The sequence below is a fragment of the Taurulus bubalis genome, assembly GCF_910589615.1.
Source record: "Taurulus bubalis genome assembly, chromosome: 13".
NCBI lineage: Eukaryota > Metazoa > Chordata > Actinopteri > Perciformes > Cottidae > Taurulus > Taurulus bubalis.
In genome coordinates this window covers 13,132,949-13,159,845 of record NC_136601.1, presented here as the reverse complement: position 1 = coordinate 13,159,845, position 26,897 = coordinate 13,132,949, and the positions used below count along the sequence as shown (strand labels likewise).

At 40.7% G+C, this 26,897-nt stretch overlaps 2 protein-coding genes across 2 annotated transcripts; both read left to right on the top strand.

Moving 5' to 3' along the window:
* The first annotated feature begins 1,513 nt into the window (after nt 1–1,513).
* Nucleotides 1,514–7,129, top strand: zcchc7 (zinc finger, CCHC domain containing 7). The gene is given in 9 exon segments (XM_079229114.1): nt 1,514–1,902; nt 2,970–3,022; nt 3,377–3,475; nt 3,935–4,102; nt 4,858–4,893; nt 5,102–5,206; nt 5,443–5,560; nt 6,320–6,710; nt 6,712–7,129. Coding segments are annotated over 9 exon segments (1,449 nt in total). The 5' UTR covers nt 1,514–1,520; the 3' UTR covers nt 6,809–7,129.
* Nucleotides 7,130–8,615: 1,486 nt separating this feature from the next.
* Nucleotides 8,616–20,476, top strand: LOC306746212 (E3 ubiquitin-protein ligase RNF38-like). The gene is made up of 12 exons (XM_079229090.1): nt 8,616–9,014; nt 13,116–13,168; nt 13,333–13,514; nt 13,867–14,359; nt 15,209–15,346; nt 15,479–15,667; nt 16,383–16,544; nt 16,644–16,747; nt 18,066–18,147; nt 18,275–18,396; nt 18,644–18,743; nt 19,402–20,476. Exons 1-12 carry the CDS (start codon nt 8,726–8,728, stop codon nt 19,462–19,464), a joined length of 1,977 nt encoding a protein of 658 aa, XP_079085216.1. The 5' UTR covers nt 8,616–8,725; the 3' UTR covers nt 19,465–20,476.
* The last annotated feature ends 6,421 nt before the right edge of the window (nt 20,477–26,897 follow it).

Sequence of the window (26,897 nt, the reverse complement as noted above, 5' to 3'; positions counted from 1 at the left end):
TTATTTAAACAGCGTTACTTACTGTGCGTAACGGTGAGCGGCACCTGTCCAAAGCGCGCGTCCATCACAGACTAAGTCTCTAAGTCTCTAAGTCTCTCTGTGATACTAAGTATCACAGACAAAGTCTCTAATTCTACTTAACTTCTCGTTGTTTGGTATAAAGTTGAGCCTATCCGGTTTCAAACAGGAAAAAGAGGCTTTAAGAGAGCACTATTCAGAGTTTGTCCCTATATTTTTGTTTGTGGTGCGGAGTGACAGCAGTGTGCCCTCAGCACCTGAGCGGTGGAGCTGCACGAGCCTTTGATTGGGCGCATGCACGGGTGCACGCGCTGAAACATCTTTAAGGCGCTGATCAGAGATGTAGCCAGAATTGTGGAAATACAGAAGTCATACGCAGCCCACGAGTCTAAACAATTATAGCATATTATAATTTCATTTTTCGTTCAGTTCAATAGCCAACATGTTTCTAACACGATGGTCTATTCAGTTACCACGAGGACATGGACGAAACCTTGGGCTAAAAATTGCATTTATTTCTATTACACAAGGATACATTTCAGAATTAAACACACTACCTTTTACTCAAGTACATTCCTCCATATACTGTAATATATATATATATATATATATATATATATATATATATATATATATATATATATATATATATATATATATGAATATATATATATATGAATATATATATATATATATATATATATATATATATATATATATATATATATATGAAAATATACTTTAAATGTATCTGACAGACAGGCATTACATTATTTGCCTACTAATTTATTTGCAGCCTGATTGAAAGTCGTTGCGATGGAGCAACAACAAAAGACAACCTTAACAAATAAAGATTGAGTTATATGTAATAAGACTACGCTAAAGATGTTGACAAAATCAATACAATTATTTACTAAATCAACTTCAGGGGTTTCAGGAGTGAACGTGTTGTCTAACTTCACGTTTTCAAACGCTGGGGGCAGTTTTGGTTGCCCAACATTTTAACTCCCGGAAACGCCGGTAAAGTTCTTCAAGCTTCCGCTGTAAACATAACAGTGGAAGTCACAGCGCTTTCAGTTGTGTGGATGAAATATTAGTAATGTGCATTGTGTGCAGTTGCAACAGATATATAATGAACAAAACACGGTAAGCACTCATAAAGTGCCATTATAGACTTAATTTCACTTGGTTTTGTTCGCTTATTTAGCCAAGCTATATTAGCTAGCTAACCTACGTTAGTTAACGTTAGCATAGCACCGTCGGTTGGCCTGATGTTATCCCACGCGTCAATATATTTTAACTGTCTACATATAGACCTCATAATTACATGTTTAAAGAAAAAAAGACACAACCAGACGATTTTATTCCACCGTGCGAACAACTTAAAAGTTGTAGTATCTTGAATTAGCCAACCGTTAACCGTTGGTTGATAGTAATGCAGTGAGCCTCCGCTGTGTGGTGCTGTTCAGCTGCTGTTTTGAGGTTGTAATATGGATCTTAACATGGAAAATGAAGATGGTGAGCAAGGTAGCAAGGACGACGTCTTCTTTGTTGAGGACTTAAATATTTCAGAAGGTGAAGACGAGATCAAGTTTAGTCCCCAGAAACTGCACAGCAGCTGTAAACGGGCGGCACGACTCATCAGGGAAAGCTCTCCTCCGCTCCTCCTGGCATTCAACATCACCTCTGGACGGGCGCTGCAGCTCAGCAGCCCGAGTCCTACTTCCAGTTTAGACTTAAATGAGGAGGAGGAGGAGGAGGAGGACAGTGACCAGCCCATTGAGGAGTGGATGCTCCTTGGAGGAGATGAACAGGTGGGAGACTCAAGCATCCAGCTCAACCTGAGCTACAGGGACGGCAGTAAGGATGACTCTGGAGATGAGGGTTAGTCTGTACTTGATCTCACTCTGTGAAAAAAAAATCTGTTGCCATCTAATAACTTGTTTCAAAGCCTGACTACTAGTGAGAGAAAACGTTTTTATCATAGTTAAATTTTACATTTGGGGATTCTGAAGGAAAAACAATTAAAACTGTACAAGTAAAAGCGATATGTCCAAGAGTGTCCACCTACGTAAGCTGAATGATTTATATGTGATGATTATAAAAATAACTATACAAGATTCAAACATTAAGCAATCAAATTCCAGTCTGTCTGTAACCGGTATTTAGGCTCAGCCACGTGGGTTGGCGTACATATGCTACGACTGTATGGCTTCACCTCTGAAATTGATTTAGGGTTTGTAAATGGTAATTGGACTTGTACTTGTTTAGTGCTTTTCTAGTCTTCCGACCACTCAAAGTGCTTTAACACTAAATGTCATCATTCATCCTTTCACACCCATTCATAGCACTGATGACAAGGGATGCAAGGTGCCACCTGCCCATCAGGACTAACTATTAGTCACAGCCATTCACAAACTGGTAGCACAGCCTGCAGGACTAATTCTGGGCTAAGCTTTTTTGCCCAAGGACACATCGACATGAACTAGTGGAGCTGGGGAACGAGCCGCCAAAGGGCGACCCGCTCTACCGCTGATCCACAGTCGCCTATGTGTGGGTTGTATAATAACAACCCACACTCCTGACCTGTAAGGTTTAAGCTACATTTACATACTATTGTGATTTATCACATTCGCACACACGGTGCTGGTTAGATTTGCTTGTCAGTATATGGCAAGCTCTTATTCTGTAATTGAATTCTATTTGTGATTTATTTTATTTTTTTGAATGGGAAAAACACAGCTTTAAATTGTGCCTTAGTTTTCTGACATGTTATTGTTGAAGTAAAACAATTAACATATTGTTTTCACTCAATCTACAATCTTTTCTTTTGTTTGAATTATGTTTCAAGAGGTATTCTGCCTGAGAACAACATAAATATAACTTTAATTGTTGAATACATTTAGCTCTACAAAACCTACTTTTCTCCTTGTTTATTGTCGCCATCATAGATCAGACGGTGAAATCGGTGAATGATACCTGGGCTGTATCTGAGAAAGACAAGGTAGTGTCTGATTCATTTTCTATTAATTTTCAGAAATACTACAGCAGAGCTAATTTATTCAAGGAAATGTATCTACTATTTTCATTGTTAATATTATGTTTCTGTTAAGGGGAACATTCTCATTCAATTCAAAAGTAAATATTGTTGAAGCAAATTTAAATGTATGAGTGCATAAAAAATACATTTGAAAAATACATGCAAATGCCAAACATGAAATGAAAACAAGGATATCAATAACGAAGAACATTTTGGCTGGCTGTCGTCTGATTTTGCAGTATGTTCGCAGTATTATAAACTTACAATACTCCCTTTTAAATAATGTCCGTCATGTCTTTGTCCCCTCACATTATCTAGCGTGGTGCTGATCAGTCTCTGCCCAGGCGCTATTTTTCTCTGATCTGTAACATTTGCAAAAAGACGGGACACATTGCCAAAAGCTGCAACAACCCTAAGGTAAAGGAACACACACATCTACCCCTTTTCTTTTACTTTAACATACTTTCACACTGTCATTAAGTAGGTATAAAGCCGATATCAAGGTCTTGTCGAAGAAATAACCATTGCGGGAGTTTAGTACAGTTGTTGATTTAATAACCCTGATTCAGGTTGAAATACTTACACAGCTGGTGAGATTTCTGTCTAAAATTACTTTCACGGGGCTTCCCGGTGTCCCATTGATCTCTTGTTGGAGTTCAGCTGATATCCCCCCGTCCTTCGCTGTGTTTCCTGCAGCCATACAGCTATACTTTAAGCTATTAAATAATTGCAAAATGCTGAAATGCACATTTTTTGTTTGTGCTCTCTTTTGAATATATTGCTGTGCTGTTATGAAGTTTATGCTGTCAAATTGAGAGTGAAAAATAGATGACAAAACACTAATGTTAACAAGATTTTTTTTGTCTCTGTCAGCAGAAATGTCCCACCTGTGTTCTTTGTGGGATACAGGGCCACATCCAGAGAAACTGTCCGGGCCGGCCCTGTCCCAGCTGTGGACTGTCACATGGCCTCAGCTCCTGTGAAAGGCCCGAGGTGTGGAACCAACACTGTCAGCGCTGTGGGATGTCAGGGCACCTCTCTGATGTGAGTCGATGTTGTATGTTGGGATTCTGTGTTGAAGGAAACTTTGAAAGGATTTGTCAGTTGTGTGTTGACATATTCTGTAGCCTCAGGGATGTGCGGGCCTTTTTTATGAAGTGTTAGGGGCCGTTCACACCAGACGCGACTTTTAAAAGTGCAGCCGCTTCAAAAACGCCTTGGCAAAAACGCACCAGCCAAAAAACAGCCCGGTGCGCCTATGGAGCGGGTCTGCGTGCGCAACCGGGCGATAACTAACTGCCGGGCGGTAGCCGGGAGATTTTTGCCCGGTTACCGCCCGGATCTTTCTGCCGGGCGGTAGCCGGGCGATCTTTAACTGCCAGGCGGTAGTTAAAGATCGCTAATATTAATGCCTAGTCGGAGTTCATACCACACAAAAACAGGAAGGAAGTGGTGAAGTAATAAAGCCCGCCTCTTGCTTCATCTGATTGGCTGCCCTGGCCGAGTGTGACATTGATGAGCTGTGCGACTCCAAGCAAGGCGCTTAAAGTTGAGAATATTTCAACTTTTAAGCGCGCCGAAAAAACGCTAGAAAAACGCGTCGCGCGGCATTTAAAAAGCGTGCATGAAAGGCGTACCATAGGGAAACAATGGTTTTGCTAGCGACGCGTTTTTGAGAGTCGTGTCTGGTGTGAACGGTCCCTTATTCTACCTTGACAGTTCCTCATCTGCACAATGCTCTTTACTGTAGTCCTCCTCAAAAGAGTAATTTTCTCCTTTGTGTTCTGGGTTTTCCTCAGACCTGCCCTGATACGTGGAGACAATACCACTTCACAGTAAGTTGGTGTTTTTACTTTACTGGAACTTTTTTTATTGCACCTTCTTTACTAACGCAAGATGCATAACGCTTCGAGATCTTAAAAGGCCTTTCTGGCTGTATTAACACCACCGATCAAAATTAGAGGATATAAATAATCAGATGATAAAAAGGACCATCTTAATTTAGCTTGTTGACCTTTTTTCCTTTTTTAACCTTTTTTCCAGATACGGTTAGAGCTTCCAGTCAGGCCACCGACAGTCCACGTCTTCAAAGAAAATAAATGCCCCTCTCATTGTTGCAACTGCTCTCAGAGGGGACATCATGGCTATGTAAGTGGCCAATGAAAGGAATCCTTTAAAAAAAAAAAAAAAAAAAACTGACTTGAACTTTTCCTTACCTAATGTGTTAGGTCTACACTGTCTCAGGTCTCTCACTACTTTCCTCCTCTGTATACTTCTGTACAACATACTCTCCCTCTTTTTCTGTATCTTCTTTCGGATTGGACTTGACCGTAGTTGTCTTCTTGCTCACTCACTTTCAATTTAATCTACTCTGTCGTTATTAGGAGTGCACTCAAAGGAGGATGATCAGTGGGACTTTTCCCTTAAGGCCATACGTTTGCCACTATGACACCATCGAGGACGTCCTCCAATGTCGCCCCAGGAAGCAGAAAAAAGCCAAAGGTGACAAAATGTATATTCTATTATATACAGTTATATTATACATATAATTATGCAAACATTTGCACAAAATAGTGTTTTTTCTATTAACGTTTTGCTTTATGTAAATGTTTTTAATTGATATAAATTATGTGGACAAAATAATAAACAACAGAATTCATTTCAACAGCACCACGAATTACAGCCCCCAAAAGCCCTGTATAATGGAGTCAACACCGCTCTAAAACCTTTTTAACTTTATTATTATAAATTTCATGAAGGCAGGATTTTTTTTGCAAGACTTGTATTGGACCGTCCTAGTTTTATCTTGGCGTACCTAGTAAACTGGTAACCGTCCACTGTGTCTTGTCTGGCTGTTAAACTATCATTATGTTCACCAGCTGGTCACTAAATTTTGCTGTTTGGTGATGGGCAGATAGCATATTTGGTTTTATCAGATTTTTTTTTTACTGGAAACAGCTGCCTGCTGCGGCAAAAAACAAACAGATTTAATGAGAGCAGCGAGATTGAATCAAAATAGCAACGTTTTGGGCCGTAAAACCAACGCATTAGGCTGAAAGGCGCTCCGTGGAGCTGCAGAGAACTGTAGAGTTGGTTGATAATTCGCTCTGGCAGCCCCTTTCACTCGACATTGACCTTTTTTGTTTATATAAAATTATGAATTAGTGCAGCTGTAATGAACAACTGCCTTCAACTTATTGTTCAGCTATACAGGCTTACTAATTATTGAGGACATTTTCTCCATCCATTCTGTGTATTCAGAGTTTTTGAGTTCTAGATTCCTGCCTCTGTCAGACCAGCAGCACTTGTCTGAAGCAACAGACGAGAGTGGTGAGGAGAATCAGCCAGTCCAGGGGAGACGCAGGACGAAACAGGAAACATGCGGCCAGGCTGGCAAGAGGAAGAAGTGGCCAGAGAGGCGCAAAGAGAGACAAGAGGTGAAGAGACTTAGGAAAGATGCTCAAGCCAAACGAGGAGGACTAAAACGATCCTGGAGCTACTTTGTTCAAGAAGTTTGCCCTGCAGACCTCCACGGTCACAAGCAGTACACGCCCCCTCCACAGAAGAGGAAGGATGGGGCAGGTGGCAAAAGCAGGAACAACAAAAAGGCTGAGAGATCGAAGTCGAAGAAGAGAGGCGGGATAAAACGTGGGAATTTATGGTGACGTAGACATCGGTAGTGAAAGCCTTCTTTCCCCAAAACAAAAAGCACGCCACAGACAAATAGAATTGTTTTTCTTTTCTTTTTAAGGAGCATCAAATGTAACTGGATGATTTAAATATTTTGTGTTTTTGAGATTGATTAATTTATTTACTGTCGAATAAAAAATCTGTAGAATATCATACATCTTCAGTGTAGCTCATATAAATGTGCTTTTTTTTTACTTTAACCTTGTTCTGCAAGCTTGTTTTATGCAGGTACAGTTTTCAACATACAGTATTTTGGAATATGTTTGTACACACTGCCTTGCTTTTTTGACGGAAGTAGGGTGTTGAAAGTGTGGTTTATTATTCCCTCCCCCCCCCCCCCCAAAAAATAATGGCAGTTTATAGTCATTGAAATAGGGTCAAACAGAACCGTGAATGGGCTTTGTATGTTCATATTGTAAAGACAATAAACATGGATTCCGGATAGCCTCGTGTATAATTTATACTCAAAGGTTAGAGGATTTTTGTGTGACTCGTATGTTTAAGCGTATAATTATCGAGGTTTAGGTTTATATACTATATCGGAGAAAGCTTTAAGCAACGGCATATTTTTTCTACCTGAAAAGCTGTATAACGCAAGTGGCTTTCGACTTTCAAAGCGTTGTCTTATAGTATTTCTGGTTTGAAGCTGCTGAATAATTAATGACCTGAGCAGCTGCCTGCGGTTGGCCAGACTAAAGTAGTCAACTCCGATAATGAGTGGCTACCTAAAAATCGACTTTGACTGTTGCTAATTTAAAAAAAAATCACTTTGATAGCTGTCGTAAGAGTGTTACCACCTCCTAGTTTGTGCTATTTACCAACGAGCACCTCGCGGGTGAGGCTTGTGACGAGCTATGTGTTTCTCTGTGATCGTTTGGTAGTGACTTGGTAGAGATGTGAAACTCCCATTGATTGATCTCCACACACTCCCCGCTGACCAGAGAAAACACTCGATAGCGAATGCGAGAGGGGATTTAAATGTGACAAATATCGCCCTGGTTACTTGGAAAAGGTAGCTGTCTATTTCCCCGTGTTGTCCGAGGTAACCTGCTCCTCCCGTTGTTTAACGACCAGCATAACGTCGTCGTTAGCGAGCTTGTAATGTCGGCACTGTTGGACTTGTTTTCCCCTCCAGACCCCGCTTCCTGTTAGCTTTGGGCTAGCTGGAAAAATCGAAATTATGCAAATGACCGAGCAGGTATAGTTAGCCAACGCGAAGGGGTGTAACTTTACTATATATAATAGACTACCCATCGTCATTTAGTTGGAGTTTATTCATAAATACATGCTGTTAAGTTAGTTTCTCAGTCGGCTATGAATGCTGCTGGTTTCTTTTTAGTTTGCTAACCAACGACAGCAAGCCATCTTGCTTGTGTTGAGGGATTTAAGTATTTAACTTCACAAGCTCTCGGTGGCAGCGAGCGAGCGATATTAACTTCAGTTGCACGTTATTATGTGCGTCGGCAGTGGGCTCATCCCGACAGGAATAATTACTTAAACATACTTTATTTCCCTGTGGAAAGCCTGCCAGGGTTCCTCTGTGAAAAGACAATAGAGAGCCCGAGACTTGCTCAGCTGCTGTTATGGTAACGACGAAAACTTCCGAAAAAATTGTCTTTTGATTAATCTTTCTCTATCTTATCAGGGCAGTATTTTGTTATTAAATACTTATGTACGTCCGTAAGCGGTAAGATAACGTAACCGTGAAGTGGACAGCTGATGGTGCAGATGGTGCTTGTGCGACATGTGACGGCTGCGCTTCCCTGAACGCGCTGTTTTCAGGTGTCTCCTCTCATTATATTACTAAAACAACAGCTTTAAATGCCTCAGAAAACACTCGCAGCAGCCGGTCGTCATCAGGGGTAACTCGGTGGACGGAGAGACGACGCGTAGAAGCGGCCGAATAGGGAGGCTCCTGCCCGCTTCTCTCCTCCAGCGCACCTTCATCACGTCCATCCTCCGCCGCCCTCCACGGCCATGGACCCACCGAGGACTCGGTCTCGGTCTCGGTCCGGCTTCTATCATTTCGGCATGAGCGGCAACGTTGGAAGCAACGGCAGCGGCAACGCGGTCGGCAACGGGAGCATGATGACCGCCAGCGGAGGAGGGGTGAGCTACGCGCAGCAGAGCAACGCCGGCTGGGCGCCGCACCACGGTGGTCGCAGCTACCCGGAGAGCCAGCAGCAGCAGCACACCCAGGGGAGCTACCTGTCCGCAGGGGCGCAGCGCCACCCTCCACACGGAGCTCACAGGCACCCCGGGGCCGGTAAGCAAGCGTCAGTAAACAGGGCCTGCAGCCCGGCTAGATGCATCATGAAACACGCAGGATACACCCCCTGGGGGATGCAGGCAGACCAGTAGCAGCTTAACAGGCTTTGAGACATTTAACTGGAAGGCTTGGTGCCTTCACTGCCAGCTGTTGCTTGAAAAGTCGGCTATACAGTATGTCATGCCAGGGGTTGTAGTAGCGGCTCTGCTGAAGACGTTTGAGTAGCATTTACTCATGTGAGGAGGGTAAACCACCTGAACTTTGTCCTGTATGTTGCACTTTAATTATTTCAGCACATTCGATGAAGTTGATGTACTCACTCAAGTTCTTGCAATATTTGAGTTGTACTTATTGGAGGTAGTTTTTCATAAAATAGTCAGCTAAATAAATATAATGTATGTCATTGCCTGGTTCAGTGAAACATCTACTGGACCTCCAGTAGGAATTTAACACTGCAGAATTGCCCTAGTTCTGGCATAATGATGCTGAAGGCCTGCAGGTCATATAATGGTACCCCCTGTTGTCAAGATACGAGGAAAAAAACACTATTTAATCATTTATGTAATGCATTAATACACTTATTAGAATTACAATGACATGTTGAGATCTATTCTATAAGAAAATGTAAAACCAATCTGGTTGGTCAGTGGAAATCTTGTGCATTCAAACTGCAATATTGATGGATGGATGTTTTCACATATCAGATCAGTGACGTATGCACTTGCCCAGCGGTTTAGACAGCCTACATACTCTACTTTTGTCGTCACACAATCTTCAGCATGTATGAGAGGAGTCTACTTTAATAAAAAACAATGTTTAGAGCCTTGAAATAGTTTGAAATTAAATCTCTTTCTTGATGGTGATTTTATGTTGTGATGCAGGTGGGCATAGAACACCCTTCTATTTCGCAACTATCCCTTTCATTCATAAGCCGTAATACTATTCATCTTATATGCCTCTGCAAAGCTGTATATTGTCCCAAAATAGTCCAACAGATCTCTTTATCTAAAGCTGCAAGGGTACATTAAAGATTGTTAAGGTGTAATAGTTTCAAAGAACTGTCCAAACACAAAAACAATAGAGTTGTGTTAGCTTGTTGTTGGTTTATCCACTATGTGAAGTATAATTTATTGACATTGCCCGGTATCACTTAAACTGTTATTCAATAGGCTTTTCATGCCCACAACAGTAATGGCTCCTTATCCAACTCAAACTCACTAGGAGAAAAAGAAAAACTCCCTAAAACCTTAGAGAAACAAACAAATAAAATTGCGAGAGAGGAAATTCAAAGTGTGTGTGTGTGTGTGTGTGTGTGTGTGTGTGTGTGTGTGTGTGTGTGTGTGTGTGTGTGTGTGTGTGTGTGTGGCTCAGAATAAGAGTGTGTATGTTTTAAGTGCATAATACAGATTTTCTGTTTGTGCCCATTTGTTTTTGTACATGTTGCTGTGATATGCCTTGAAGGCATCACTTTATGTATAATGTGTCAGGGTTTTATTTGGGGGTTTTAAAAATGTGCCCCTCTGCCTTATCTCTGTTTTTCACTTCTTTCTCTCCCCCAGTGTCAAGCTTTTTATCCCCCAGTGTGGCTTTAACAGCGAGTGTTGTAACCCACAACCTGCCAGTATCACAACTTAAAAGCAACCAGTGTTTACAGATCTTCATTAATACTAATAATGCATCACCTAGTATTTCTGAAGATTATGTGGGTTGTATAGAGTGTCTCTCTATTTTTGGCATGTTGCTTCTCAATAATGGTTCAAGTCTTTGTCAAAGAACAGGAGCAAATTGCTACTTGATGACAGCTGATACTCTTAAGTTCACTATCTTGCCTGCCTGACTTGATGGTCTGTCGTAAAATAAATGGTGTCATTCTTCCCCAGCAGCCATGCTCGGAGGAAACAAGGTCGTGTCTGCTCGCCAACAGAACCCGTCTATTCTGGCTCACCAGCCACTCTCCTATGGCCTTCGGGGTGAATCAGCATTACCAGACCTAGTTCTCCTAAAAACACATGGGTGGCTGAGGCCCAGGACTCCTTAGTCCTGGGCCTCAGCCACCCATGTGTTTATCGGGTCTTTAAGCTATTGGCCGAAATAAACCAGTACCAAGTAGTATCAAAACTTCCTCCAGTCAAACAATTCTGTATGGTTTTGCTCACAGACAATCACCTCAAGCGTTCTTCAAGTTAATGCGTGAAGTATTCCAAACGATACCCAGCCCTACCCAGGACCTTATGAGGTCTAAATAAAAGGGCATGGCAGATAAATAAAGATGTAAGCCAGCGTTTTGGCCCTACTGTTGGCTAGTCCGTCAACTGACTGGCCCTCTGTTCTCCGCCACCACTAGCAGGGCGTCTTTGAGCTGTCACTATCGGCAGCCTTCACATGGCTCTGGAGTGGCATCGCAAAGACAAGAAAAGGGTGGGGGGTTGCTTTCAGATCTGTTGTCTCTGGGGAGACAGAAGGGGCTGTTTGTGTGAGGGAGGCATCGAGGAAGAAATATAAAGAGATGAGGGGAGGATTTTTTTTCTTTTTTTTTTTCTTCCCCCTCTTTGTGGTGATCAAAGGTTTTTGGGGGACTGCTTAGAGGAAACTCTTGTCAGCTGAGTTCAAGGACATCCTTCTTAAGCTGCTGAAATGACTGTGTGCACATGCTGCATCCAGATTGCACATGTGGACTGTCGGATAAACAGCTGGAAGAACATTTTCTTCTTCTGAGATTATGTTTATGGGATCACTGCTTCATTCAGTTTGGAAGCATAATGCATTCACTTGATGAAAAAATATTTACTCTGTTCTTATGAATTAACAACATATTTATCTCGGAAATTCTCAGTAAAATTTTCATGGGAGAATAAATTCCCTGAATTTCATGGTATAACTCAATATCTAAAGAGAAGCTCTCATTTACTTGAGTTTGATTTAATGGAAGAAAACATGTCCTGCCTGCTTAGTTTAATGCAGTTTTATTTAGATTTGAGACATTGGGGGACATCCTTGTGTCTTTAATATAGATGGTGGTGGTGTTAGTTTGTCGACTTTGCACAGACACCTCAGGAGTTTGTAGGCAGTTGTTCAGACGTGAAGCCAATTCTGATGGGATGGACATCGCAGTGTTTCTCCAGGATCAGTTGACCTGATATAGCACGCTTCAAGGTAGTAGGAGATGCATCTGAATCTGATTTCAGAGATAATTATCTTGTTAGACCAGAGACACAATATATTGTTTTTTTTCTCAGAATTCCAGATCTGATAATCATGTTAAGTCATACAAAAATTGATTGTTGTTGTTATGCATCTGTAATTCCATAATGTGATCCATAGGGACTACACTACAATGTCATTCCAGTTTATCAAAAGGGATTGATCAATAAAACATCATAAAACACAATCTAAAAAAAAAATGCCACCGAGATCTTGTCTTGGTGGCACCAACAATCCAAAAGAAAAATGCATAGTTATAAAAAGGGGAGAAGCAGCAAATCACATTTGAGAAGCTAAAACCGCCAGGTAATTGGTGGGCATCTTTGCTTTATTAATATAATACATTTTCTATCTATCGACTAATCAATTTGATAACCTTTTGATAGTACACTATAGTAACTTGGATAAAAGTGATAGTGAAGGTGAGCCGTCATTCAGAGGGTCCTGTACATGTGTGAAAGCCACAGGACGCTCTGTTGTGTTGAACACAATCTGTGAGTCTGCACTGACTTACCATGGTGGATCAGAGGGAGTGATTTGTCTGTGAGAACCAGAGAGGATGAGCCCAGTGTGACATCTTCCAGAGATGGCTTCCTCCTTTGTCTGCTTGTTTTAAACAGGGAACTCAAAAGGCTGTTAGGCAGACAGACCCTCGATGAGGACTGTAACTTTGTCTGTGAAGCAAGATGTGGAATTTTGTAGTATAAGTCTGCAGATCTGTTTAAGCAAACTATTCAGGCTTCATGACGATCCATGGAAAGTCAAATCAAAGGCAACCAGCTGCCTGTGTGTTGTATTTCTGTTTGCTTCGCAAGCATATGTCCGTGTGTCTTGTGATGTTGATGGTTTTCTCAGACCGGTCTTATCTGATTCTGTTTTTTTCCCTGTGGCCTGCAGGAGCAGTGCTACATTTTCATCCAGATAATTTGTGCAGCGAGGATCGGGACAAAGTGAGTATGAAACATGAGCTTTGCCTGTTGCCTCTTCTTTGAATAGGATTTGTATGTCATTGTTTTCGTTTCTTATTCATTCTCCCCTTTTGTCTGTCCTTGTTTTTGTTTCTCCCTGACCACCCATCCCCATGGTCGCCCCCCTCCTTTACCTCTGTGTGCAGATGGAAGACAGCCCAAGCCCGAAAAGGCAGCGTCTTTCCCAGCAGGCCATGTTGGATCTAAACTCCGCCCCTCCTTCTACTCCTTCCTCTCCCATTCGCCCGTGGGAGTTGCCTCCCAGTCGCAGACCACACCCCCACTACATGCCAGAGAGATGCCACACGCCTGTTCGCAACCGACGCAGGTAAATGTGTGTGTGTAACTTAATTCTCTGCTCAGGTTTTTTTTTATTTTTTTTTTTACCTTTTTATTTATACAGGTAAATACAATTTCATTGAGACAAGAGGTCTAATTCTCAAGAGAAGAGGCAGCTAATACCACGATATCTTTACAGATCAAATAGCTGTTTGCTGCTATATTAATACCCCAAATATCAAATTCAGGACCTTTTTTAATTGTTGGAGTAAGTTAAGTTACTTGCAGGAGGTGACCACACTAGTAATGTATTCATAATGATACAAACAACAACTCAGTTCCTTTGGCATTTTTCTTATGTTTTCCCCTCTTTTTTTCCCCTCTTTTTTTCCCCACCTCAGCCCTCCAATGAGACGCCAGCGTGGCCGGAGAGACCGTCTGACCCGCCACCACCACGCCCACGCCCACAACAACCACCACCACTACAACAACAACAACAACAACCACCATCACCACCACCATCACCACCCCAACGCCCACCAGCAGCAGCAGCAGCAGCAGCAGCAACAGCAGCAGCAGCAGCAGCAGCAGCAGCATCATCATCACCACCACCACCTGCACTCCCACCACGGCCCGTCGCCAGGCCACCAGGATGAGAACTACCGCCACCCGGCTCCCCCTCAGGGCTACCCACCTTTCAGCCAGCAACCTCCCCGTGGGCTGGGGCCTGGGCTTGAAGACCGCTCGGGTCACCATCCCCTAAATCCCTCACCGAGGCCCCTCCACCAATCACCGAACCTGTCTCCCAGGCTGCTGCACCCTGTGGCCCATCCACAGCACCCACATGCCCACCCATCCCAGCAGAGCAGCATGGTGCTGGACCTCCATGAGCAGGTGACTTCTTGAAATAATGTTTATGGGGTGAATTTATGAGTGTATTACTGTGGTCTGTTTTGATCTTGAAAGCAGTAACTACATCTTCTGTAACCATGTAGTTGAAAGATTCAGTTGGTTAATGTTGGCGTGTCTATGTCTGGCTTGTGTGCCTGTTTTTCCATCAGAGTATGATCTTTTCAGAAAGATACAAGCAGGAAATATTTGTACTTTTTCTTATTTTTTAAACGTCTTATCCAATATTTAACTATGTTTATAACAATCACTAATTGCTGGTGTTACAATGTGCACTTTTATGCCGTCTCTAGAAATACAGTGAAACACAAGACTAGTAATTGGATCTGAAGGGAATAGTTTGCATTACTAGATCACGTGACCGACTTAACAGTATGTTAAGTCGGTCACGTGATTTATTTGCAAGTCTTTTGCAGGTGAAAGAGTAAGTTGAGATGTTTGACTTCAGTCATTTAAAAATAATTTATATAGTAGTTCACATCAGAATTCATATCCACAAATAAATGCCAGTAACAACATGGAGAGGCTTGTCGTCAAAATACCCCTGTAACTGCAAGACATCCTCTCATAAGTATTAGTATACCATCACAATTCCAAATAGGTCCGTTAATCATGAAATTTGAATTTCATCGTCTCAGAACAGGCCTGTAAAAACCCTGCTTGACTTGTGCTCAACACCAAAGATAAATCTGTGGTGTCAGCACTGATTCATGAGGTTTTTCTTTATTAGCTACCTGCATCATGTGGACAAAATCTAGTAACTCTAGCTGCTCAACGTTAAATCACAGTCTGTGTTGGTCGAGTTGAACTTTACCCGTTGATCTCCATATTTAGGGTTCAGCTCCAGTATCGTATCCCGTGTCTCCTCCGGGAGCGCCACCAGGCCTGCCGCCTCGCTCCACTCAGCAGATCCCAGCATGCTCGGTTGTGTTCAATGGACAGCACTATCCCGTATGCAGTGTTCCTCCTCCGGTGAGTCTGTTTGTTTCTTTATATTACAGTTGCACATTTTCAGTTACTGATGAATTTATTATTTGATATTTTTTAAATATGGTTTTGCTCATTAAATGAAATACTGCTGTCATTTTTCTTCGTCTCTGCCAGGTCCTTCAGACTTGCTCTGTGCAGCACTTACCCATGCCCTACCCGTTCCCATCATTGCTGTCCAGTGACCCAGCCTTCCTGCTTCCACCTCATCACCTCTCCCACCCCCCAGCACACCTTTCCCACCACCCACCTCACCTGCCACAGCCTGGACAGTTTGGACCCTATCCGACGCAGCAGGCCCGATCGGTGAGTAGCAATTATTTTGTTATGCTTTTTTTAACCTCTGATTTGGTATCAGAAGCAGCTTTTGTGAAAATTGTAAAATATGGTATATAATTGAGGAGCTAGTGTGACTGTCAGCATCTTTGAGCGAAGCTTTAAATATTTTTGCCTGCTATATAAAAAGAAAATGCAGCAGCGAAGGTGTTTTATAATTAAAGCAGAATGGATGATACATGTTTTATACATTTGAGTTGAAGCAATTTGTGCTGCTCTCTGGAAATAGCGCAGTGTTTTGTAATAAATCAGGATGTGTACTGAAATGGGGTGTTTTTAGCATCTATCACAGTGGTATTGCAGTTTAAGAAGAAATGTCTGTCGGTCTGGGCTAAAATTTACAACCATGTTAAATTAATCAGTGTTTCAATGTTTACAAAGCCGAAAAAAGATCCTTATTTAATAGCTGGATGCTCGGTGAGATTCTCTTAATCACATTAGTAGAAAAACAGAAGTATAAAGGTTACGTTGATCCATGCAAACGACTGTGGCCACTTATATTTTTCGATAATACGTCTTAACCCCCGACTCATTTGCAGTATTTGTTAAGGTTGATGCTCCTCCTCCACCTCCCAACTTTATCTGTTATTTAATGTTTGAATATTTTATAATTGTTTGTGTTGCTGTGATCACATAAAGCTATCTCAGATGGTAACCGTGTGTATTTTCTTCTCGACGCTGCCAGCCGTTACAGAGGATAGAGAATGATGTGGAGCTTCTTGGAGAACACCTGTCTCTGGGTGCTGGGCTCCACTATCCTCCTGCCACCCACCCGGCCCTCACACCTCACTCCACCCAGCTTCACTTTCTCTCCCATGATCCCCTGCCACAAGAATTCTTCGGAGTGGTGAGCACTACGAATAGTACAAAGACATTTGTTTTCGTTTGCAGAAAATCCATGTCAATGATTTCTCATGTATGTGATGTGTCGTCAATTGCTCCTCAGTCCTATCCAAACTTTATTCCTCGGCGTCTCCCGGGGCGACGGTACCGATCACAACAGCCACTGCCACCTTCGCCTTACCACCCCAGTCTCCTGCCTTACTTCCTGTAAGTAGATCCGTACATTAACTTCCTTTCTTTTCATCGTTTTATTTTCACTTTATACAGGTTACAAACTCAATGTTGCTTTCAAAAAGAATGGTACGTAACACAAATACTAGACCCAACAGTGGCTAACCAATCAAACAATTAGACTCACGGACGAGGAAACATCACAAACAGAAAGCATCAGCCTCCATATTATATCTACAATGGCGAGGAAATGTTAATAATCAAGTGAACTTAACCCTTTAGTGGACACTTTTATCTCAAAGCTGCAAAACATTTTATTATGATTTCAGCACTGTAATACAATCTAAAACCGGAATACAATCTAAAACCGGCCTCCAAAGACTAATTTCTCCTTTGAAAAGTTGGATAACATTATAACGCCAACTTGAAACAGATTGTTTGACATCGTCTGGACTCTAGCCAGGGCTGTAAGAGTGTTAACCGTGCACAGTACCATAGAATACTAAGATGCTCTGACATCTGTTTAATTCAGGTGAGGCAGCATGGAAGCGTAAGTTATATTGTCGAGGATTAAGATCACCAGAACAACTTATTATGAACCGTTACCAGTTTAACTTAAGATGTATGAATGTCTGGACAGAGCCACATTAAATTCACATATGTGCCTCCATGCTGCACCTTTCACATACATTAATTTCCTGAGATGCGACCAATAAAAGGGCAAAGAAAAGGTTCAATGTTTTATTTGTATTGGCAAAATATAAAGTATTAATTTGATGAAATATGCAACCAATTGCAGGGCGTCGATTATTATGTTAGGTGACTTAAATTACTGCAGACAGAAAATTAAATTCTTATAGAAATGTATAAATATTGGGATAAGATTGACCTAGTACATGCCATTTTGAATAGTTATGCCTTAGGAGGGCCATTACAACTGATTATTTAACGATCATTTTTAGTTCTATACTGAGTAGAAAGTGTGGTCATATCATTTTATTTTGTTGAACTACAATGAGGTTTTTATTTTCTCCCAAGATTAGAGATTGAGATGTTTTACTAATTCGTGAGATCGCAAACTTATGTCTACAAAAGAGCAGAATCGTGAGATAAAGGGGAAAAGGTGAATCATATCTTGAGTCTTCAACATAGAAATCACTCAAATAATATTGAAATACAAAATATACAGACAAATGTAGGGTAAGATTTCCATATTTTCAATGAAATGGCAAATAAAATAAGATATAATAAATAGAAAATAATACAAATAGATATATTTGTTGGGGGCTATTAACTATTCAACTTAGTTGCTTAATTTGCTTCTTTGATGAATTTAATTTACCTCCTTCTGTAGTTCAATGCTGCCAGTCCAGCCCACAGGACCTGCGATCAGTCTAGAGCTGGATGTCGACGATGGAGAAGTGGAAAATTATGAGGTTAGTCTTTATCTGCCATTTTTTTAAAAATTTATTTTTACTTTTTTTATTTTTTTTATTCTTTTGTGTGCATGTTTGCTGGATGCAGACTCTTATTATTCAGTTGTTGCTGATTTCTTCCCCACAGGCCCTCCTGAACCTCGCTGAACGTCTGGGAGAGGCCAAACTCCGAGGACTGACGAAAGGAGACATCGAACAGCTTCCTTCCTATCGGTTCAATCCAAATAACCATCAGTCTGAACAAACACTGTGAGTGCTGCCCTTTTACACCAGGTCGTCGCAGGTTGATTTGGTGAATTATTCATCATGTTTTACCTAATTGTTTTAGGTTAATTTTTATCAGTTGCAGAGTTTGTAAGAAAAATCAGTGTCTTGTGGTCTAACCTTATAACCAATTGACCTAAATCTGCCTTAATGTCCAGTGTGTCATGTAAAAAGTGTTGAACAGGTTTTTTGTGTTGCCGTACTTCACATGTCGATACCCATTGTGTTGCAGGTGTGTGGTGTGTATGAGTGATTTTGAGTCCCGCCAACTGCTGCGAGTCCTGCCCTGCAGCCACGAGTTCCACGGGAAATGTGTCGACAAGTGGCTCAGGGTAAGTACCACCCCGTGGAGCCTGCTCACTCACACTGAGTACATATACATATCTGAGTTCATCTAAGGCTAATCACATGGTTTTGTATTAGTAAGGAAGTCTCTATGCGTCATTGTCACCTAATAGCTCACCGGTAACTTACTGAGAGAAAACATTTTCTTTTGTTGAAAGACACAATCACACTCTGTCCAAGTACACATTATGTGAACTTAATTATAGAAGTGTGGCGAGAATCTCACTCTGCAAAATAACTTTTACGTAACAGGAAACCAACGTCAGGCTTGTGTCTACATGTTCCTAAACTCGGTTGACTGTGGTTTGACTCAGAAGAGTCAAACCACACTAAAACCCAGGACTGAAATGTCTGAAGAAGAAGCTGAACACATACTTGATTTCCAACCAAAAAAAAGGCTCTTGAACACTAAGTTCTTGTGTTAGTCATAACACAGTCTTATGTTTTAGAGGCATGATGGCATTTGTCCAAAGCCTCAGTGTGAATTGGATTACAAATCGATACAAAACAGATAATAAAAATGGGGAATTGTCGTGGTAAGTTTAGCTACTGTCCAAATTTGCAGTTTTTAGGAACGGGCATGTTGTGTGATCAATAACAGTATGGAAGTTAAAATCTAAGTGGATAATTTTTGTTTCCTCTCAGGCCAACAGGACGTGTCCCATTTGTCGGGCTGACGCCTCAGAGGTCCAGAGAGACTCGGAGTGACCACACGAGGGAGCCAGATTCTCCTAATAGTCTGTCAAAGACGTTCAGCACTACCTGCTCCTGATATATTGATACACATGTACGTGCTTACACACACACACACGCCACTTCCTTGTGTTTTTGTGCAGCACTTTATGCTAGTTTGTTATCCTTTCAATCTTTGTCCTTTCTCCCTTATTTTTGATCTGATTCCCTCTTCAGCAGTTATTTTACTGTCTGTTCACATTAATGCAATCTGTCACATCTTTTTAGTGAATTTCACCCTGCCTGACCACTGTGTGTGTGTGTGTATATACGTACACATGCATGCACCACAACTGTGCAAGCGTTGTTTGGTCAGCCCTAATGCTGGGCTGTGGTACATGTGTGTGTGTGTGTGTGTGTGTGTGTGTGTGTGTGTGTGTGTGTGTGTGTGTGTGTGTGTGTGTGTGTGTGTCTCTAAGAGAGAGAGAGAGAGAGAGGAGAGAGAGGGAGAGAGAGATTTTTAGATGTCCTGGAGCATGCCTGAGTTTCTGTTGTGTATCAGACAAGGGTAACGATATGGGAGTGTTTTTGCTCTCATGCGTGACTGACTTTACTTCCTGTTTGTACGTTTATGCACTGTCTGTCTGTATGCATACTCTGTGTGTATGTATGTTATAGACTTAAATCCTTTTTTTCTAGTTTGACACTAAGGGTCCATGCTGCCACTATATTTCTCGGTTGCCTATTTGATCCATTTGTTCCAGTAGATGGTTGTTGTTGTTGTTGTTGTCATTATTATTATTATTATTATTATTACTCAACCATTATAAGTGATTGTTTTCCTGCCAGGCAGTTACCTCATCATTCCGGTTTTGATCATCTTTCATTACAAATGCTTCACAGTACTACTTTGAAATTAAGCACATTATATATTTTTCTTTTCCTTTCTTTTCTTGGTAAAAATAATTTTGTCTGTGAATTTGCAGTGGCACATGTGTTACATATATACATATATCTATATATACTGTATAAATCTATGAATATCTGTATACCAAATAAAATGCTTGATATGAACTTTTTAAACTTAGCATTTTGTATATATTTTTTATTTTAAAGCTGCATATTAGGAGCTAGAGAAATAAGTTGGGTATGGTATTGTGCAAAATTTCTCTGTGTTAGCGTTGAAGTGGTGGTACTATTAAAAAATGACACTAACTGCAGATTGCTGCCCTGGGTGACTCCATCTTTTCAGATTTTGGTCTGGAGGTACAGTGACTTCAAGCTGCCACTAGGCAGTGTTACTGTTCTTCTAATCTGGACTACCATCACTCTACATCTGCCCAGGTTGTGTGCCCTTGTGTTATGTTTTGGTGCCCCTGATACATACTGTTTGGTTTGCAGGTTGACAGTATATTATATCACATTAACTGGATATTGTTTTGCATGTTAAACAGAACATGCACATAAGAGACTCCTTTGAATCAATGCCAATATGGCAAGACAATAAACACTCCCAACATCCCGCTCTCAGGGTTCCCATCATACTTACTCTACAGCCAAATATATTTGTTATCGTCCTGTAAATGCCGTATTACTGGAGTCACGATTTAATGATTAAACAATGTAGTGGTACTATAATACATACCTTAGTGGACAGTCTATAAGCTTAAAGTATATAATCAGTGAACATTAAAGCTAAAATGCCATCTAACTGACAGTTGGTGCACAGACAGGCTCCCCTCGCAGCGCTCCACCTCCCCATTGTCGACGTACACGTCTGTTTCCTTGACTACACACAGCTGTCTCCCTAGCAGCATGCACCTCTTTGTATGTTGCCTTCTGTTACTTTACATACTTTATACAGTATCTACAGTTGAAGACCCAAAGGCAAACGCCAACTATCGGCTTTTCCGGATAAATGGTCACATTTCTGCGAGCAACTCGCTTGAGAGGCAGGCGACACAAATGTCATTTTTTTTTTTTCCACTGGAGACCATTTATACAGCTGACAAATAATGTGAGGGAGATGCCGCAAGGACCTGGGAACAGTTTTCATATTCTTTACGATACTATTATGAAATAATTTAATCGAGACGCCTGTCCAAAGATAGTGTTGTGGTTCTAGAAGTAAGAGCTTATGTCCAATCTTGATTCACTGTGTTTGAGGGAGACAAAATGGACTAAGATGATAGAACAATCTTGAACGTGCTAAACCTATAGTTACTTTATTCTCTCTTTTTATTGTTTTTTTCCTTCTCATCCTGTATGTTTAAAAACAATTCTCTTATCAGTCTTTTTTTGACACCAATAAGTAACTAAAGTATGCTCTTCACATGAAACTGCATGTTTGTGGTTTGGTGGATGGGTTGATTGGATAGATGGACCAGTGGCAATATACCAAGTAAGGATAAACCGTTTGAAAGAGACACTGCAAACTCACTTAAAACACATTTTGATTGTGTCTGCGCAGGTTACAGAGTTAAAAGATCAAAAACCTTACACTTTGTAAAATGCCGTTACACCAATCAAAACTCTAAGAAAACCACAACCACCCCAAAACAAAAAAAACACAAGAACAATACTAAAATTATACTTGGGTGCATTAACAAGAGATGATTCATCAGTACAAGACATTTCCAGACGCTCAGTACCAATGTTGGCCACATTCAGTGTCCTTGAACCAAGTTTTCAAAAAACTGCACTCTGATACTATTTTGTATCACCTTCACTTCATCTGTGTTACAGTGTTGTTGTGGTTGTAAACTGAAAAACAGCAGTCAAACCACATAAGGTGACACGGGTTCATGTTATCTACATCGACAACTATAAATAGTTGTCAGATTTCATGTTTAATTCAACGAGAAACCTCTTGGTGGAGGCTGGTGACTCACTGTCCTCCCATCCTTGTCTTTCACTCTGTCCATCTGCTTGCTTCTGTTCATTTTTTTTTGTTCTTCATTCTATGCTTCAGCCCTCTTTTCTGTTAAGCACCTCTCAGTTCCCCTATCATCTCTCTTTTTTGCTCTTTTCCCTTTCGTCTTCTACGACTTCTGTCCGTTCCTTCAGATTTTGCTCCCCTTCTTCCTATTGCCCTCCTCCCCTGCCTCACCACTCTGTTCTTCCTCTCTTCCTGTCTTTTTACTTATGCATCTTCTATCACCCCCTCTCTAGCTCTCCCTCTTTCCCTCTGCTGTGATCACCACCCACTCCTTTAACCCGCTTCCGCTGCAGATTCGTGAAGTGGAAGTGATGGGGAAGTTCTGCCTAAAACTCTCGGCCCAGTTACTTAGCTGAAATTGGAACAAATTGTATTTATCTCGTCTTGCTTTTTCATCCCCCCCCCTCTCACCCATCTTCACTTTCATAACCAGGGTTATACGGGGCCACAAGTAGGCCAGGTTTTTTTAAGGCCATTTAATTTATCCATAAACTCGAGTATTTTCTCAGTATTATTGTCGTTGCTCAAGAAGAGTTCCAGTGGTAAAACATGTTTGCTTGAATGTCTTCCTCTTTGGCCGGTTAGCTGCACTCCGGTCACTCATGTGTGACAGGCTGTCCCGTCTTCAGGCTGTGCCCGGACTGGTGACATCTTTTAGGCTGCTTTGTCCTCCAGAGTGACTGTGAAGAAGAGGAACTTTAAGTCCGTCAGTTGCAGGTCAAAGAGAGGGGAGAAAGAAAACAACTTGCAAGAAGATAAAGAATGATCTCCATATTTGATATTTTCTACATGTTGCCTACACTGTAAACTGTATATATTTGTGTGATCATTTTGTCTTTCCACATAAACTGGTATCAAGCACTTCAGAGTTGTAAATGTGAAGGTTCCACATGTATTTCATTTTCCGGAATGTATTAAGTTCCAGAGTCAATGAGCTACATATGTAGCTGTGCTTTGCTAGTTTATGGCCCATTATGTCTGTTTACAATACATGCTTGCATGTGAGTGCGCATTTGGGACTTAATTATATTTCAAGCATTAGAGTTTGATGTGAAGGAGATGTGACTCTGTACGAAACAGTGTAAACTCAGAGCCGTGACATCCCCTGTGACCTCAGAGCGAGCCTGAATTACTTTCTGCTTGGGTATGTGTTGGTCCTTGCAAACATTAAGCAAAACACAAATTTAAAAGCCAAATACAGATTAATTAACAGCGACTATATATGTTGTAACAATGGAAGGAGGAATGCAACAAATGTGATGTGTGTAAAGGGCGTCTAGCTGAAGATATTTCGTAGCCGCGGATGTTTCAAGTTTTGAGGAACTGAGTTCAGAGGGAACACTCTGTAACAACACAGATTTTGTAATTGTGTTTTAAGATATGGGATTGCATTAGATTGTGGTTAGGAAAAGGGTTAATAGAGCTAAACATCAACTATGTGTGTGTGTGTGTGTGTGTGTGTGTGTGTGTGTGTGTGTTTGAGCGCAACTTTACCAGCAGCAATATACAGGTCCAGGATCAAAGTGTACAATGTTCGATTGATATTGTTTTACAAAATGACAAACCCTGATTAGGCACCTTTCTGCCATTTTATTTATTAAAAATAAAGGTTTTTGTTTTTTATTTTCATTCTGACGCCTGAACAAAGAGAAGAAGGCTTTTACACTGCTGTGATTTCCACCGCTCTCCTCCATGGCATCCCACACTTTCAATGTGCAAATGCAAGTGTGTGTGCGTGTGTGTTGTGCAGACTGTCCCAAGCTGACAGGGTACATAGATTCTCCATTCTGCTTGTATATAAAAAGAAAGCGAGGGCACCAAGCTCTGCCTGCTTCACTTATATTCACACTTTGCACACACGCACGCACGCACTGTCTTTCTTTCTCCCATTTTGTCTCTTGTGTATCTTTCACTCTCCTCAGAGGACGCAGCAGCGGTTAAATGTGGACGCATCAGCAGGGCTGGTTTCCTGACCATCTCTCTGAGTGAAGTGTGTGTGTGTGTGTGTGTGTGTGTGTGTGTGTGTGTGTGTGTGTGTGTGTGTGTGTGTGTCTGATATTTATTTCATAGGGATTTCCCTCTCTCAGCATGCTGGATGGCATCCTGCCATGTCGTCATGTTCTGAGCTGTCAGCTGCCACCATCGCTGTCGATCGAGAGACAGAGAAAGGGGAAAGGGACGAGACCATGGATGTATTGACAAGACAGAAAGAGGGAGCCAGACAGGAAGGTGTGTGTGTGTGTGTGTGTGTGTGTGGTTGGGTGGTTGGGTGTGGATAGGTTCAGTGGAAATAGTGCTATACTGGTGGCTCATTGGGAGGATCAGGATCAGGACTAATGCTTTCTACTTGACACATTTAGTCGGTGAGGACAGGCTTGCTTGGTGTGCGTGTGCACGTGCGTGCGACTGTGTGTGTGTGTGTGTGTGTGTGTGTGTCTTCTGTCCGAACAGGACCCTCAGGTCGTCTTCTTAATCTGGTGTATGATTCCCTCTCCAGAGAGCTGTGGTTAGCAAAGTTCATGAAGTCGCCTACAGTATGAATGTTTCATTATTGTCAGTTGGCTTAAATGTTTTACAAAATATACTGTTATATAATATAACAAGAGTTTCAGTCCAAAACAAAAAAAATTGCAGAGAAAAGAATAATAATCATTTGGAATTTAGTAATTAGGAGGAACTGTATTAAACAATTACAATGTGGGTTATCTATTTTTCCCCTAAAAAGGGTTTATGAAAGCCAACAGTTCTCGTGTTGCTGTTTTGCCACATAACCGTATACATACTGATGCAAAGGGCTTTAGTTTTTCAGTTACCCCTAACCGAGGTAAAACAAACTATAAATTCATAATTTTGATAATGATAGTCGCAAAATAAATGTACACAAAAAATAGTGATGACATTTATCAATATATTAACTCAGCCCATAGGTGAAAAAGTACAGCAAGTAATTTTTCACCTCTTGCTTGGATTTAGTTAAAAGTTGCATTAACAAAACCTTTCCAATTCTTAACCTCTTGTATTAAATTATAGGATATGGTCAGTAATAGACGTTGAGACTTCCTTTGGTGTGATTCAACATCCCAAAGATATCTCTGATGACCAGAACGTCAGAAAACCTGAAGCTAAATTTACAGCCCATTTGTCTTTTTTTTTTTTTTGGTTCTGAGAAAAAAGACAAAGTGTTGGGTGAGGAGCATCAAGGCGAGGAGAGGTAAACAAACTGTCTGCACACAAAAATCAAATGGCTGATAATGTTTTTTATATTTCAATGAATGTGTGTCTGTTTTCGTCTCCATCCTCCACTAAATGCTGAGGGAGCAGTTTGAGAACCACAGGGTGGCTCATCAGAAGCAGCTCAGCCTCAACCGAGACAAGATCTGAGACAAGCAGAGAATGCTCTGAATGAGAGAACACCAGTGAATACAAATATTATCTTAATACTAATAGTATTTGATTATGGTTTCAGTAAGTATTCTATGCTATAACATACTATGCCATAAAATATCATTGCAAATTGTCATAGAAAATGTCATCCCAGTTTCTCATGAAAATGTCATATGCGATAGAAAAAAACATAAGTGTGTTCTCAAAAAGTTATAGTTTAGTATGCGTTGAAATTAATGTCTAAAAGGTCATACAAAATAAAAATGTAATTGCATAGTATTGTGTCCATAAAGAAGTGATAGTATTAAACTATTATTACTATTAACTGACTATTAATTGACTATTATTATAGTCATTAAACAATGTCATAGACTTTCTAATATACAAAGTATCTCATAAATAAGTAATACAAATGTCATAGACAAAATTCCGATAAAATATGCCAGAAAAACTTTGAAAATGTCATATTTTAGTATGGAATAAAAAAAGTAATAAACTTGTGTCATAAAATAATACACGTTCTCACACAAATGTCATCAAAAAGTAATAGTATGAATGCCATTAAAACAAAATTCATAATATAGTGTCGTAAAAACTGTAATAGTTTATAGTATGCCATGAAATAAAGATTGTCATAAAACATTCATACTATAGTATGAATGTTTATGTGTGCCATAAAGACATAGCATGTCAATAAAAGTGTCATAGCAGAGTTTGTCATAAAAAAGTCATAAAAATAGGCCAGATCATACTATGTCATACAAGGTCATACAAAAAGTCATAGTATTATCTATTATCTATACTATTACATAGTATAGTAAATATAGTAGTATAGTCATAGTATAGTAAGTCATCTAAACATAGTATATGAATGTCGTAAAAAGAAAGTCATAGTATAGTATGTTCTAAAATGTAATTGTACAGTGTGTCATAAAAAAATTACATTAAATTGCCATTGTATAGTATGCCATGCAAGGTCTTACAGGTTTCACTAATTGTGTAAATTGGTGAATTTAATTTAATTTGATTGAATCTGTGTTTTCACTGATTTCTCCAGTACTGTACATCAATCCTGACGAGGAACTTTTTTATTTAGGAGGAATAATAAGAATCACCTTACTCTACAAAACTGTCCTGGCTCCAAAAG

Excerpts from the sequence above, each read along its gene's own strand:
- LOC306746212 (XM_079229090.1), top strand. The coding sequence starts at position 8,726 with ATGGACCCACCGAGGACTCGGTCTCGGTCTCGGTCCGGCTTCTATCAT. Across the intron at positions 9,015-13,115 it reads TCACAGGCACCCCGGGGCCG|GAGCAGTGCTACATTTTCAT; the intron begins GTAAGCAAGCGT and ends TGTGGCCTGCAG. Across the intron at positions 13,169-13,332 it reads GCAGCGAGGATCGGGACAAA|ATGGAAGACAGCCCAAGCCC; the intron begins GTGAGTATGAAA and ends CTCTGTGTGCAG.